Source organism: Saxophila tyrrhenica (genome assembly GCF_035928015.1).
Source record: "Saxophila tyrrhenica strain CCFEE 5935 chromosome Unknown scaffold_3, whole genome shotgun sequence".
NCBI classification, from domain to species: domain Eukaryota; kingdom Fungi; phylum Ascomycota; class Dothideomycetes; order Mycosphaerellales; family Extremaceae; genus Saxophila; species Saxophila tyrrhenica.
In genome coordinates, this window is record NW_027041735.1 from 22,308 (window position 1) to 36,380 (window position 14,073).

Below are 14,073 nucleotides of genomic sequence, written 5' to 3' on the forward strand. Positions count from 1 at the left end.
GCTGTCTATGTTGGGCCGATTCCATCCCACAGGGTCGCACTTCCCACGACAGTGCTCCCAGGCGCACCGCTTGCGAATGCGGTGATACCGCCCTGCGATGGTGATGCTTCCTCCCGGTACACCATTGTGGCCAAGGCGAAGCGGTCGTTCGCAAACACTTCCAGCACATCTCCGTCTGAGATGATGCGCAATCGCAGCTTCTCGAGCACGGGCTCCTCGTCCTTTTCGGCGGTGGTGAAAAGCGTGAACGGGCCTTTTTCCGGGCATCTGTTGCAGTTTTCGACTGTATTGGTTCGGCTGCGGTCTACTGTGATTGCCTCGTGCTCAAGGGAGAAGACGATCGCCGTCCCCACGGTGTGCTTCTCGTCGTGATGGATGAAGAGTCCAGCCTCCTTGCATCCGAGGTGGATGTCCATCGTTACTTCCAGATCCCACGTTGATGCAGTCGCTTCGAAGAGGAAGGTCTGTTGCCGGATGTCCTGGTCTCGTGACGTGGTGTCCACATCAGCTTTGAGCTTTTGCCGGCAGCGCTCTCGCGCATTTGTAAGCTCATGAATCGGCCGGACACCGAGGGTTGTGAGGGTCAAGGAGCCGTCTGCTTCAGCCTGTTGCTCGAACCCACTGATCTCAGGCACCTCGCTGCGCAGCGCCTTCACCACCCTAAAGATGCGCACCAGGAACACCTCCCGAGGGATGGCAAGAGAGCCGTTCCAGCCTTTCCGCTCCACGAACTCCGCCGAGATGTCTTCTTCCGGGATCCATCCATGGACAATCCGTCGTCCGGTCTTGGGATCCACGAATGAATTCGCTGCGTAGTACGTCCCATGGTCCAGGTATCCTCCGGAGCTGTATTCCATGCGCACGGTCCCGTCTTCTTCGACCAGCGGGCCAGACATCCATAGCTGAGCTCGGACTGTGCGAGGTGGAATGCCAGGTGGGAGCGGGTGGTCACGCACATGCTGCTTTTCTACATCGCCTTCGGCGCCGATGATTAGCACTTCCCGGGACACCTCGCCAGAAGTAAGAGTCATGAAATTCACGCACTCCCAGTTGAGCCCATAGTTCCCGGACCAGTGATGCGAAGGCTGGAATCGCTCCGGCATCTCCACCAAATCTCCCTGCAGTTTCCACGAAGTGGGATCATCCGGCGGCACCTCATACACAAAAGTCGTCGGGCCCCGCCCTCGAATACCGCCCGATACAAGTCCATAAAGCGACGGCTCTTCCCTCCCCAACATTCGATCCATAGCCGGCCAAGCTGCGAGATACGGATCCCGAAACCCAGTCACTTCAACACACTCAGGTTCGCCTCGTAGAATCGGATTCTCGTCTTCTTTCTGCCACGTCCTCCCGCCGTTCTGCGAGGTCGCTATCGCCAAGCCTGCGGCATTTCGCGGGTATGGCGGCGTGCTCCAGTGGAAGGGCAGGTGCTTTACTGATGAGTATATCACTCGTAACGTGTGGTCGGTGGGTGAGGAGGGAGGGACCCAGCAGCCGGTGAAGACGCCTTTGCAGTCGTATGGCTGGTCGGGGTGCAGTGCGATGGTTTCTGTGTCTGCTGGGGGGGTCCAGGTGAGCTGGTCGGCGGAGGTGAGGTGGGCCCAGGACATGTTGCCCCATTGTGTGCTGGAGGGGTTGGTTTGGTGGAAGAGGTGGTAGGTGTCGGTGTGGGCGTCGTAGCTCGGGGCACATGGATCGTTTAACCAGCTGCCTACTGTGACGTGAAGGACTGGTCTGCGGGATTGGAGGGGAGGGCTGGGTTTGGTTGACATTGTGGGAGGGTGTTGAGTGTGTAAAGCACTTTGAATTGATGGTTCTGTCTTTCAGTCGTGTGCTGTTCTACCAGCTCGGTCTGCTGAAGATGCCGTGCGGACAATTTAGACGAACGTGGACCTTCAAGTGTTCTGGAAATGAACGGCCTCTTCATCAATCTCAGCCTCTTCGTCAATGAGCCTCTTTGTCAATCAGCGTCCTCATCAATCATCGTCCGTCATTCATGCTCCGCTTGTGGACCCCACGTTCTGTTCCGATTCATCCATGTTGCCATCCGCGGAATCAGTAGACTCGAGAATACATACTCCTCGTACGCGGAGATAGTCGTACGTCCGCGAAACAACAGCCCGACTCAAGCAGCTGCCGGCCGCCGTTCGCGGTCCTCGCGGAGCAAGACGACCGCCAAGGTCCGAGTGGCAAGCAACAGAGACAAGGCGTTTGACTCGGGGGAGTGATCTCGACCCCCAGCGTCAACCCTTGTCTGTAGGTGAGCGTGGAGTCTTGGGGGGAGAGTTGCGGAGGAGCCGGCACGTGGTAGAATATGGAGTGCATATATATATGGCTGGTATCTTTGATGCTTTGTTGGTGATGGACACACCTACCACATCTTCGATCCCCTGATATACGTTCGTTTGAAACGTCTTCAACATGGCAGAGCTCATCAAGGGGTACGATCGCTCTTCCACTTAACAGCTAGCGAGCCGCCCACATTGACTGACTGGATGCACAGCGTGGACTTCTCAGTCGTCGACCCATCCCAGAAATGGAAGATCTTGAGGTCGCAGTCCCGTTTCGCACTATGGGGTACGCACATCTCGCCGTCCTCCTCACCAACCCCCAAGTCTATACTAACTCCCAAACAGCCCTCTGGCTCTCCAGCGGTGTCATCATGCAAGGCTTCGACATCACCGTCGGCGGCCAGCTCGCCGCGCTCCCAGCGTTCCGCGAAAAGTTCGGTCGTCCGCAGCCCGACGGCAGCTTCCTCCTCCCGGCCTACTACCTGTCCGCCTGGAACTCGATCGCGCCCGCCTGCGAGGTGGTGGCCACCTTCATCTTCGCCCCGCTGCTGGAGAAGTACGGCAGGAAGTGGGGTATACTCGCTGCCTCCATGATCTCCGTCGCGGGGATCCTGCTGCAGCAGCTCGCGCAGGACTGGACGGTGCATCTGGCGGGTCGTGGCGTGAATGGCGTCGCGATTGGGATGATGTTCACTATTACGCCGCTCTGGATTGGAGAGTGCTGTAGGCCAGAGCTGCGGGGTTTCTTCCTCTGCTTCTTCAACACGGCGATTGTGTTTGGCCAGTTTGCCATCGTTGTCGTATCAAGGGGCAGCAATGAGATTGATGGGAAGTGGCAGTGGTGGACGCCTGTGGTGGCCATGTACATCTTTCCACGTGAGCTTCTACATCCCTCTGCTTGCCTTCACACACGATCATGTACTGATGGAACGCAGTCATCCTCACCTCCCTTTGGCCCTGGTTTCCCGAATCAACCTACTGGCTCGTCCGACAGGGCCGCCCAGAAGCCGCCAAAGCCTCGCTACGCCGCATCCATGGCTTCACCGAGGAGGCTTTCTACGACATCGAGCTGCACCGACTAGAAGAGGAGGTTCGCGTGGCCAACGAGATCCAGGGCAGCATTGACGGCGTTCACACTCGAAAGTTCTTAGGCGTGGACATCGACGCTGAAGCCGAATGCTTCCGTGCCTCGAATCGCAAGAGGACATTTACAGCGATCTTCTGTGCCTCTGGTCAGGTAGATATTGAACCCTCCCTCCCCGTTCTTTCGAAAAATTTACTGACCAACTTAATCTTTCCACAGCAAATGATCGGTGCCACCTTCGTGATCGGATATTCTACCTACTTCTTCGAGCTCATTGGGATCCAGGACTACTTCAACGCCTCGGTGGCACTGTATGTGGTCATGCTGTTGGCCAGCACAGCTGCCTTTCCCCTCACCGAAATCTACGGACGGCGCTTCCTGATCGTGGGACCGCAGTTCGCCTTGTGCTTCATGCTGTTGATGGTCGGCATCCTGGGCTGCATTCCGAACCACCCGGTCGCCACCGGCAAGGCAATTGTGGCCTTCATCTACGTCTGGGCTCTCATCTATCAGCTCTCCATTGGAGCCACAGGTTTCGTTCTGGCATCTGAGATTGCGACGATGCGTCTTAGAGGTGCTACTCAGGGTTTGATCACAATTACCAACGCGTGCTGGGGCTTGATCATGCAATTTACTGTGAGTCAACTTAATGGGTGGAAGGGTTTTCTAAAAACGCCTACGTGGTCCTTTGAGACCCTTCCACCTTTGTTCCGCCTTCCGAAACATCTTCTGACTCTTTTTCCCCCCCAGGTCCCCTATATGATCAACAGAGACGCGGGTATCACATGCGTAAGATCCTTCCAACCCTTCGAAACTTACTAACCCTATTGCTTTTCTATCCGCAGGTAACCTCGGCGGCAAAGTCGGCTTCATCTTCCTCGGCACAGGTCTCATTGCAGCAGTGGGAGGCTGGTTCCTGTACCCAGAGACCAAGGGCATTCCATTCGAGAAAATGGACGAGCTGTATGCGGCCAAGGTACCGCCGCGCCGCTTTGGCAAGGTGGTTGCGCGCGAGCGGGAGGAGGGAGGGTCGTTCTCGGCGGAGAAGATTGAGCAGCAGGCGAAGGAAGGTGTACATGTAGAGAAGCGCGAGGTGTGAGGGAGCGAGCGGCTACAGTGTCGATGTAGAGTTCTCGTTGTATAGCTCCAAGTCGCTTTCGAGCAGACTAATTTGCAGCTGTGGTGCATGTGCGCCCTGCTCCCGTCCACAAGGTACACGCTTCGCAGTCCGCTCGACCCTATTCCTGCCGTAGACGAGACGTTCGCGTAGTGCGAGACAACGTCTTGGAAGAAATAGCAGTCTCTGTGATCTAGACTGTGTACGAAGAACCATTGAAAGCCTCTTGAAAGCACACTGTTTAGCGGAGAAGAAGTTTGGAGTGATGAGAGGAACAAACGTCTCTTCGAGACGACAGAGACAGCATAGCTCACCGGGGCTCTTGAGAGTAGGACGAGGGTATCACGGAGAAGACAGGAAGCTTTGTTTGTAATATGCCAAGATTGGATGTCGAAAAGGTAAAGCTTGCCCGTGCTTGGTCTTGCTTGGTGCATCGTGCTCACGTGACGGAGGTTGCGGAGAAAATTGAACAATACCTCCACTAGCCTTCTTTTCTTCTTCTCTTCTTCTCCATGTGAATATGCCTCAGCTATCGAGTGATCTTCTCCATGAGTACTACGGTACCTTCCTCTGGTCCTGATCGCCTGCTTGATGCATTGCTCGCAGCGCTCAAGCATTGCGCCAAACTCATCCGCCAATTCATCCCCCTTGCTTCAGCGATATGCGTGGCATCTAAAGCGGTGGTGCAGCGGTACATTTGAGTACAAGGTTGTCTGGCTCGAAAACAGGCGAGTAGATACCGTATGAGGAGCCCTAGAGTGCCATGCATAATCCCCAAGGTACATGTACTCTCATTTCTATCACTTTCACCTTTCTCTTCCACCTCCTTCCACTCCAGCAAACGTTCACGCCAAGCCCGATCCCGTTTTCATCAGATTCACGTTCACATTGACTGTGTCGCCGCCTTCCCGACCCGCCGCATTCACAGCCCGCCACAATCAAGCAACGAATCAGATCCTGCACCTGCGCAGTCACCCGTCTGGTCTTTGCGCCCAACTTCTCCGCCTCGTGACACCTTTTGCCGCTCCCGCCGCCTCCTCATCGAGCCTCAACTCCACCAACCGCATTTTACCTCAAACTCCTGCACCCTTTCGCCGGTCCTCAACCGTCGCGCGCACCATGGCCAGGGCCCTCGCTGCTGGCGGAACTGCACCGCCCTCTCCCCAACGCACACCAAAGCCGTGGTCATGGCCCACTCGACCCGCGTCCACTGGATCGTAGCCCACATCCACCCGGCTCGACGCCTCATCACCGTCTACAACTCAGCGCTGGAGCTGAACCCCAAGCACTTCAAGCAACTCCTGCCTTCCATCGCCCGACTGCTCGGCGCCCACCTCGGCGAAGCATGGGACGTCCAGTTCGAGGTCCGCGATGGGGCGTCCACCCAGCAGTCCGACCTCTCCGTCAGCGGTTTCATCGCCGCCGAGAACATCAGGACGTTGCGCCGTGGTCGGGAGCCGGCGGTCGAAGACCTTACGCGTGAACGTCGACTGCGTTCCACTGGGCTGAATTACCTCTTCGGTCGCTTTTTGGAAGGACGAGAGCCCGTCTGCTTTCGCGAAGGGCGCCTCTGGTGGGATTACACGGGCGAGGAGACGAAGACGCTCGGACAGGGTGTTGGGACCGGTGACGTCTCGGGCGAGTCTCGTCCGTCGTGGCGCAGCTGATACTGCACCGTCAGCGTCTCCTCTCTCCGGCAATCGGTTGAATTGCACCAACCTGGACACGAGCAGCGGCAGTCCACCTGATTACCCGAGCAAGCGCAGAGTACCCTAGTCACAATCTCAAGCCGGAGGAGAAGCAGTGTCGCTTTGACTGCAAGGATGTTATCAAGCTCTACGGCCGTGCTGGGTGTTTAAGCAAGGTGCGCAAGGACGGAGTTAGGCATGACCTACATGGCTGTTTGTTCAGATGTAATAAGGACTTGCAACGGGGTTGCAGAGGATATTGTGAAGCAGGAGCGCTACGAACATCAGGAAGGCATAATACAGTTTCGTGGTAGAGAGCTTGATCATCTTGTGATAATACTTTGCTTCCGTGTCCGTCACGATACTTCCGTCGCCTTTGCAGCACAGTCCACCTGACCGCAATAGCATAAACACTTCACCTTTCTATCCAAGAGTCTACTCGCCGTGCCCATGACAATAACTTTGCTTGGGTGAGATCTAGTGATAACAAGGAGAGGAACATAGAGGCACCAGAATACGAATCGCATGTATCAAGCAGGGAGGAGGAAGGTCAGGCAGTAGAATAACCTCCTGGTCAAAAGCGGAAGAGTAGAACGCACCGTGAGCTTGATCCTGCTGGTCAAAGACCTTCTCCAGCTCGCTCTCGCTCAACAACCTCGCCGCCGCGCCATTGAAAGTGTGCATAATACTGCCATGTCACGCAAGTGAGCGGAGAGGGCTACCCGCATACTGTTGCTTGCTTCTGCCGCGCCCCTTCGATCTGGTCGGGTGAGGACTCCTACGCATGCCGCCTGTTCGTTTGCTGAACGAATGTCCCCATGTGAGCAAGTGTGAAGAGCGGCGCTGCCGATGCCATCTAGGTCCTTGGTTTGAAGGCGACAGGGAGAAGACGGAAGATGTGGAGAGGGCGGGAGGCAGGGACCAAGAGCAATCGCCGAAAGTGCAGCAGCGTCCCTGCCGTCCTGGTTCCAGAGACTGCAATTCGGGCTGCATCGTCAGCAGTATTGGATTGGTTCTTCGCCCGGACAACGTTGGAGGGCACCTACTGGGACTTGCTGGTGCATTCTCGTGCGCATGCGAAGTGGAGAGGCAGTTTTCCGTCTCATCAATTCCTGGGCTTTTCAGAGACCTTCGAGTAGGTACGCAAGACAGGAGACGACGGCGAGACAAACGGAAACGTTGCGAACAGGAGAGGCGTATCCAAGTCTATTGTCTAGCTGTACTATACGTTGCTGGTGTAGTCGCCTGGCAGGCTTCTCCTTCTCAAGCTCCACCAATGGCTCTGACATTACGCCTTACCGGCGGCGTGGTGTTCGTTGTGCGTCGACCCGCCCTTTTCTCTCCCGAAACCGCCAACGTTTTCGATTTCTTCAGAGCTGATTTCGATGTCTCGCATGTAACCCGCGACTTCGTCTATCACAACCAACTATGTCAGCGATTTCGAATGAAAAAAGAAAGGAGAAGAGGGAAGCACCATGATCGCCAAACAGGGCCGCAATTTCCTCCAGTGGCTTGCCCAGTGTGTCGGGGAAGTAGAGGAACATAACGACCTGCAAGATTTGGGCAAGTCGCGTAAGCAGGTTGTCTTGGGTAGGAAGAGGATGAAGCAGTGCTTACCGCTCCGATGGTCCCGGGAATAATGAAGGCAAGATAGTAATACCAGCCGATATTGCTGTTCGCTATGTCAGCTTTCCCATTTCATCTCCGTGCGAGCGCTCCACCTACGCCAGCGCTGTGGGGGCACTCTGAAGCCAAACTATGTTCATGAACGATATCATGGCGACGCCTAGGCTCATTCCCTGCAAGAGGGTTAGCGGGTGCCTTGGGGATAGTGCGTTCTTGCCCTACCTTCGCTCGTAAGTGGACTGGCCTGTAAGTCATAGGTGAGAGACGTCAACATGTTTTCCTTCGTAGTGGAGGGTTGGTGTGGTGCTAGCTTCTATGCGCGGAACCGGTGTAAAGACGCAAGTTGCTAAAATGGCTTTTGGAGGTTGATCTTACCAAATCTCGGAGATGTAGATAAACTGCATGCCATTCAGGCAGAAGTCATAAGGGACCTCGATTAGGAAGAGGAAGGCAACCCCGGCGCGAAGGGCAGCGTAGTTGGTAGAGTCGACGTAATTGGCAACGATGCCAGCTTCGCAGGAGAGCACGACCATGCAGCCGAAGACGCCGATGGCCATAAGGCGGTTACGGGAGTAGTGGTCGTTGATGAAGAGTGAGATGGCTAGGATATTGTATCAGCGTGGAAGATAGGGCGAAGGTCGGGAGGCGTGAAGCGCACAGTTCAGGCCTAGAGCAAAGGTGAGCCATGCTGCGCCGTAGAGGAGCTGGGTTTCGGTGCTGTTGTTCATGATTAGCCATGTACTGTTGCCACATACCATCTCCAAGCTGGTAGGAACTCACGGGTATCCAAGACCAGCATACAGCAGCGGCCCGTAGTTGTTAATGACGAGAATGCCGGAGCACTGGATGAAACCGGTCGTTCCAATCGTGATCAGAGCTCGCTTCCGCAAAGTCGACTTCTTCATAACATGCATCCAGCTCGTCGGCAGCGTGCGGTCGATGGCGATCTGTCTTTCGATCTGGATGTACTCTGTGCGAGCCAAGGTGTGGGAAGGATCGGCAGGGTCGTCATGCAGGTGGAGCAGGATCTTTTTGGCTTCTTCATGGCGGTCCTTCCAGATTAACCAACGCGGAGACTCGGGAACCCACCACAGCCCGATGATCAAGCAAAGCGGCCAAAGGCATTGCTATAAAGGTTAGTTGGTCATCTTAGCTAGTAGGCGCTTACGCTCCTTCAAGTCGTAGGCATAGCAGTGTCATGTACGTACCACAGCGAAGGGTATACGCCAGGTGGCCGAGCCGCCGTCCTTCCTTTTAGTTCGGAGTATTCCTTAGCAAATGTCCTGGAAGTTGATTGGAAAGGCATTGAAGAACCACAAAAGCCGCATACGGAGGGTCTGTGCCTGGCAGGAGATAGGAAGATACAAACGCACTCACCAGTGATAGATTCCGAAGCCTAGCCAAGAGGCAAAATTATACCCCAGTACAAGAATGATGCCATGGATCTGTACCAGAGCACCACGAAGGTAGGGCGGTACGATCTCAGCCATCCAGATGGGTACGGCGGCGAGGATCATGAAAGCTCCTGCACCGGCGAAGAACCGGAAGACCAGGAAGGTGGCCATGTTGGGACTGCCTGCCAGGACGGCTCCGGAGATGATGATGAGTGTTGCGCTCTTCGCATTCGGTATCAGCATAGCTTCGCAGTGAGAGAAGCGGACAGCAGCAAACCCACCACCAGCAGTCCACCTTTCCGCCCCCATTTGTCACTGAACCAACTCAGGCTCAACGTCCCGATCACACCTCCAGTCTGGAAGATGCCATTGGTCGCCGACAGTAACGCAGTCCCATCCGGCCTGGTATCTAGCTCAAAGTACGAGGTGAACGTCGGCTGAGCGAGGGTAGCGGAGATGACGTTGGCAGTGTATCCGTAGCAGAGGGAGCCGAGCGAGACGAAGAGAATCATGTAGAGATTGTAAGCGTTGAGCTTTTTCTTGCTGTGGGCATAGTCGCCCGAGGCAGAGAAGAGGCCCATGGTTGCTGGCGGTTGGCGTCGTCAAGGCGGAGGAGCAGGAGGAAGAAGAGATAGAGAGCCGTTTGGATGGTCGAAGGAGCAGCATACGCTACTGTATATCGACGGCCTCATATCCTTATCACCTCCTCGCATTGCAGGCGAGTCATTCGGCAATGCTTTACCGCATCTCCTCCCCAGATTCGTGCTGGAATGCCTGCTTCGTCGAACCTTTCAGATGGCAAGCCAGAAGAACGAAAGGCAGCTCCTGTGGACACAGCCCAGCGAGCCCAGGGCTTGGGGTGGAGTCTGGAGCTCTGGGAAGGACCCGGGGTCTCCATACCCGAGGATCTGGGGATATCTGCCACGTGGAGCTGGGTATTCCCGGACGCGGGGTCGGAGAAGACGGGTTTGGAGGGATGAACTCGGTGGTAGACATACGGGTCGTCAAGAAGTTGATGTATTGACAAGATGAAGTTTTAGGTACCCAGAGAGGCTGCTGCTCCAAGATGAGAGCCAAAACATTGACTGAACGCTAGTGAAATGCTCCATTGATCGTCCCGAGCAACCTTCAGAGATCTGTCCACATCTAGTAGCATGTTATAGAATGCCTCATCTTCCGCATGAAAGCCGAGAGACCCAAGCAGCTCGTGGCAGTCCGTTGATGTAGAAGAGACATTGGCATGCATGGTAGTCTCTCAAGCGTCAAGAAGTGGAGCTGTTGTGGATCAGGGATGTGTTTGGCCCTGTGAACGTTTTGATAGCAAAAGTGAACAGGTATCATGCTGCAATATCCATACCACGTCGGATGTAGGAGATAAAGTGAGCGCTGCTGATTGACAGGTACGAGCACATGGCAGCTGGGCGAAGCAAATAGGCGAATGCGCCGTCCGCTCGAGCTCCAGTGTTCCAAGGTTTTGGAGCATCAGCGGCGGCCAGGAAAGACAAAGCTGGTATTGAGTTCAACAAACACCTGGAATCCACAAGCAAAACTCCTCCCGAGCTCCGTTCGCACCCGGGGTGGCTGCCGCGGCAGCATGCCAGCTCGGCAGGCCATCGGACATGTATCGAAGAAGCGCAGCATTTCGGGTGAGGAGTCCAGGCCTGTGCCACGAAGGAGGCATCGGTGTTCTGAGCACATACTCCAGGTGTCGAGGCGGGAGTCCGCGCATTCATCAACGACATAGCGTCCTGGATGATGCGGTAGGTAGCTTGCTCCGAGGAGGCTGTTTGCAAGGAAGCTCACACTGCCGTTGCGCGCCACACAATGCGAGGAGCGTGAGGTTGATCGTGAGAAGAAGGAGTGGAATTCGCAGTGGTAGGGTCTTCAAGGATCAGTCGTGCTTCGAACCAAGATGCCTCGCCACCCCAGAATTAGCAGCGACTCCCAAATGCTGCCACTTGTACGGCCGAAGCACTCTCCACCATCCAAATCGCCAGCGTCACTGTTCACAGTTCTCGTAGGGAATGCCGATTGCTGCGTCGGCAGAAAGCCCGCCACAATGATCCCTTCCTCGAAATGCAGTGCCTCAAAATGCGAAGGCGATGTGGACGGTATCACATTTGCTTCTCTGTAGCCGTCTCGTGGCATGTATCTGAACCCGCTTGTGGTGCGGGATGCATGAAGGCGAGCTTGGTCGACTCCGGGCCTGGAAGAGGGCCAGTGAAGCCATACTGAACCCTCACATCGCCCACAGCCCGAGCAGCATCGCGGCCAGACGAGTTCCAGTGGCATCCAGCAAGCATTGGTGCTTCGAAGGCCTGATCTCCGTTAGCTGGACGTTCCATATGGTGGGGGACAAACCCACCTTTGCGATCTCCAGCGGCGAGAACGACACCGATCTGCCTAACCTCCACCACCCCCAGTATGTTGGTGCAACAAGGCAGATACAGACGAGTTCCACAATGGCAGCGGCGACGAACCATTTGTAGTCCGTACGGAAGACGTTGTGTTCGCCGATTTGGTACGCTGTAACGCTGGTCTTCGTGCGTGCGGCTACACCAGGATCCATCCTCGCCTCCAGGAAAGCCATATTTTCTTGTCCTGCGGCAGCGCCAACGTACACCATGAGCTTATTGAGTGATGCCAGCGCGTCCTCCCAGGGGTCGTTGTACGAACGGCAGGTGTCATCGCCAGGGAGTAGATAGTTCACGTCCTGGCCGTTGGTAAACCTCTGAAAGCTGAGCCGGGAGTGCTCAATGAAGGCAGCCACCATAGAGGCCCACGCTTTCTGGTCTATGGTCACGATGCCACCAAGTGTTGAGCTGTAGCCTGACAGTCTGGGAATTACGGTTCCGTTGGTGAGGCTGTTATTGGCATATGCTATGATGCGTGGATGAGCGGGATTTATGAGAGTAATGCGATCCTGCTCGATCGTCACGTTGTATCTTGCGGTGGCTGATCGAAGTGAGCAGGAAGTATAATTGAGCGTGCCGACACAGTTCCTCGTTTTCGAGTATCCCGTCAAAATAGTAACAGTTTCCAGCCCGCCTGGCTCTGTAATAAGCACCTCTGCGACGAAGAAGAGCTCTTGGTTCAGCGGCGGAGCGATATTCAAAGCCTGGCTTTTGAGAAATCCCACCGACTGGTGGTAATCCACCGGGAGCTGATGAGACGTACACTCTGTTAATGCGAAGGCAGGAGCATTGATCGTAGCTCTACACCTGCCCTTACAGCCGGATGTGATGCCAGGAATGCCGTCATCTGCGAGGTAAGGACGTCCGATAGTTTGTTCGAATTGATCAGTCTCTGTCACAAAGAGCGTATTGGACACCTCAGTTCCATTGGGTCCCGGCATAGTAGTATTGAATTGCTCGTTGTAAGGTGTCTGATCGAACCCGAGATCTTCACCTCTCGCCCAATATCCGCTGTAGCCTCTTGGGATCTGTTGTGCGATCATAATCTCGAGGGGGAGAGGGACGCTGTCGAAAGACGCTGATTTTACCGCAGAGGACTGCTGGAGCAGCGGGCCGTCCACGACCACGACGGTAGAGAATATTGTGGCCAGGCTGAGGAGTCCAAGGTGGCGTCCAGCGAGGATTGCGCCCTTCAGAGTCGATCCAGATCGCCAGTCATGGTGGAGCTTTCCTAGTGTAATAGAGCCTTTGAACGCTCGTGTCCACCATGCTATTACCACTCCCTGAAGGCCTAAGCAGCTCCGTCAACCAACGACCAATGGACACGAGGGAAGCAACCCACAAGCGTATCGCATCGCCAAGTTTGCCACAGCCGTGCAGATGGCTAGATAGATCGAGGGCTGAGCCTCCCAGCTGGACACTGCCGCACCGTCGGACGCCACAAGTATGGCAAGCGATACAACGATACTCGTCAACGCTACCAACATGGCTAAGATACCGGACAGCGGCCCAGCACGAAACAAAGTTGGCTTCCAAGGTCGCGAAAGCGGCCTACTGGAATTCCGTGTTCGCTGAGCAGGCAATCCGGTCTGGTCATGATCCGGCAGGAACGTTGATACATTGGATAGTGGCGACCAACTATCTGTGGTGTCTGTGAGGCTGGTGTCTGACGTGATCTTACTGGTGGGCTGCTTTTCGATCTCTGCAGCACTGTGCTGGCCTGTTACCGACGAGCCTGGGTCGATGGTGGCCTTACTCATTGCCCCGACGTGGTGATTGAGCGGGTGAGGGATTTTGGCTGAGAAGAATGATTGTGCTGACTTGAAGATGGCTTGTTGGTAGTAGAGGAGGAATCGATCGATGGTGGCAAAGCCGGACATTACATAAATAGGGCTTTCGGATGCGTACAGCCGGATGGATCAGGGCCAAGGACCATTCGTCCTGCAGCCGTTAGGTAACGGGATAGATGCAGCACAGGTCGGCATGCATCAGGCTCGAGCAGTAATCCATATCGAATGGCGGGTTGTAGTCAGCATGGGAGTATACTTCGCAGGTCTTGGCGTATGGTGCTGCACCCGGTGGCAGGATGAATGATTTGGTAATGCGTTGGGGGCCGCATCGACGGGCAGAACGGCAAAGTACAAGCAAGGAAGTAGCAGAGCCACTGGCGTGGTAGTCGCTCGTAGTGCTCAGTCAGCGTCTAGGTACCAAGGCAGAACACCGGCAGACATGCAATGCAAGTCGCCGTGCAGCTGGTCCATATCATCATCCGGACTGGCTGACACTGGAGGAGGGAACGAACTCCCCATTGCCGATCATAAGCATGTCGCCGTGCCCCATCCATGGTCGTCTCGTAATTGCTGAGGCATCTTGACCCATCGGACAACAGTGTAGCTGTGGGATCCAACCATAACGACGCCCTGACAGTACATGTCCAGCCAAAAACTCTCATTCGCAAT

General features: G+C 55.4%; 5 protein-coding genes across 5 annotated transcripts; 2 read left to right on the forward strand and 3 right to left on the reverse strand.

Annotated features, from left to right (window-relative positions):
• Window positions 1-5: 5 nt before the first annotated feature.
• Window positions 6-1,772, reverse strand: LTR77_001930 (uncharacterized protein; the record flags this gene model as incomplete). Its single annotated transcript, XM_064799189.1, has 2 exons — window positions 6-902; window positions 957-1,772. 2 exons carry the CDS (start codon window positions 1,770-1,772, stop codon window positions 6-8), a joined length of 1,713 nt encoding a protein of 570 aa, XP_064661944.1.
• Window positions 1,773-2,421: 649 nt separating this feature from the next.
• On the forward strand, window positions 2,422-4,474 carry LTR77_001931 (uncharacterized protein; the record flags this gene model as incomplete). Its single annotated transcript, XM_064799190.1, has 7 exons — window positions 2,422-2,441; window positions 2,504-2,577; window positions 2,637-3,167; window positions 3,227-3,528; window positions 3,595-4,011; window positions 4,126-4,153; window positions 4,221-4,474. The coding sequence occupies 7 exons, from the start codon at window positions 2,422-2,424 to the stop codon at window positions 4,472-4,474; spliced, it is 1,626 nt and encodes a 541-aa protein (XP_064661945.1).
• A 1,205-nt stretch (window positions 4,475-5,679) lies between these two features.
• On the forward strand, window positions 5,680-6,268 carry LTR77_001932 (uncharacterized protein; the record flags this gene model as incomplete). The annotated part of the gene is made up of 2 exons (XM_064799191.1): window positions 5,680-6,139; window positions 6,174-6,268. The coding sequence occupies 2 exons, from the start codon at window positions 5,680-5,682 to the stop codon at window positions 6,266-6,268; spliced, it is 555 nt and encodes a 184-aa protein (XP_064661946.1).
• Window positions 6,269-7,468: 1,200 nt separating this feature from the next.
• On the reverse strand, window positions 7,469-9,781 carry LTR77_001933 (uncharacterized protein; the record flags this gene model as incomplete). The annotated part of the gene is made up of 11 exons (XM_064799192.1): window positions 7,469-7,593; window positions 7,655-7,730; window positions 7,798-7,852; window positions 7,906-7,979; window positions 8,029-8,050; window positions 8,182-8,407; window positions 8,465-8,523; window positions 8,587-8,933; window positions 9,015-9,057; window positions 9,184-9,422; window positions 9,482-9,781. 11 exons carry the CDS (start codon window positions 9,779-9,781, stop codon window positions 7,469-7,471), a joined length of 1,566 nt encoding a protein of 521 aa, XP_064661947.1.
• Window positions 9,782-11,314: 1,533 nt separating this feature from the next.
• LTR77_001934 (uncharacterized protein) lies at window positions 11,315-13,494 on the reverse strand (the record flags this gene model as incomplete). Its single annotated transcript, XM_064799193.1, has 3 exons — window positions 11,315-11,518; window positions 11,566-12,905; window positions 12,957-13,494. The coding sequence occupies 3 exons, from the start codon at window positions 13,492-13,494 to the stop codon at window positions 11,315-11,317; spliced, it is 2,082 nt and encodes a 693-aa protein (XP_064661948.1).
• Window positions 13,495-14,073: the final 579 nt, after the last annotated feature.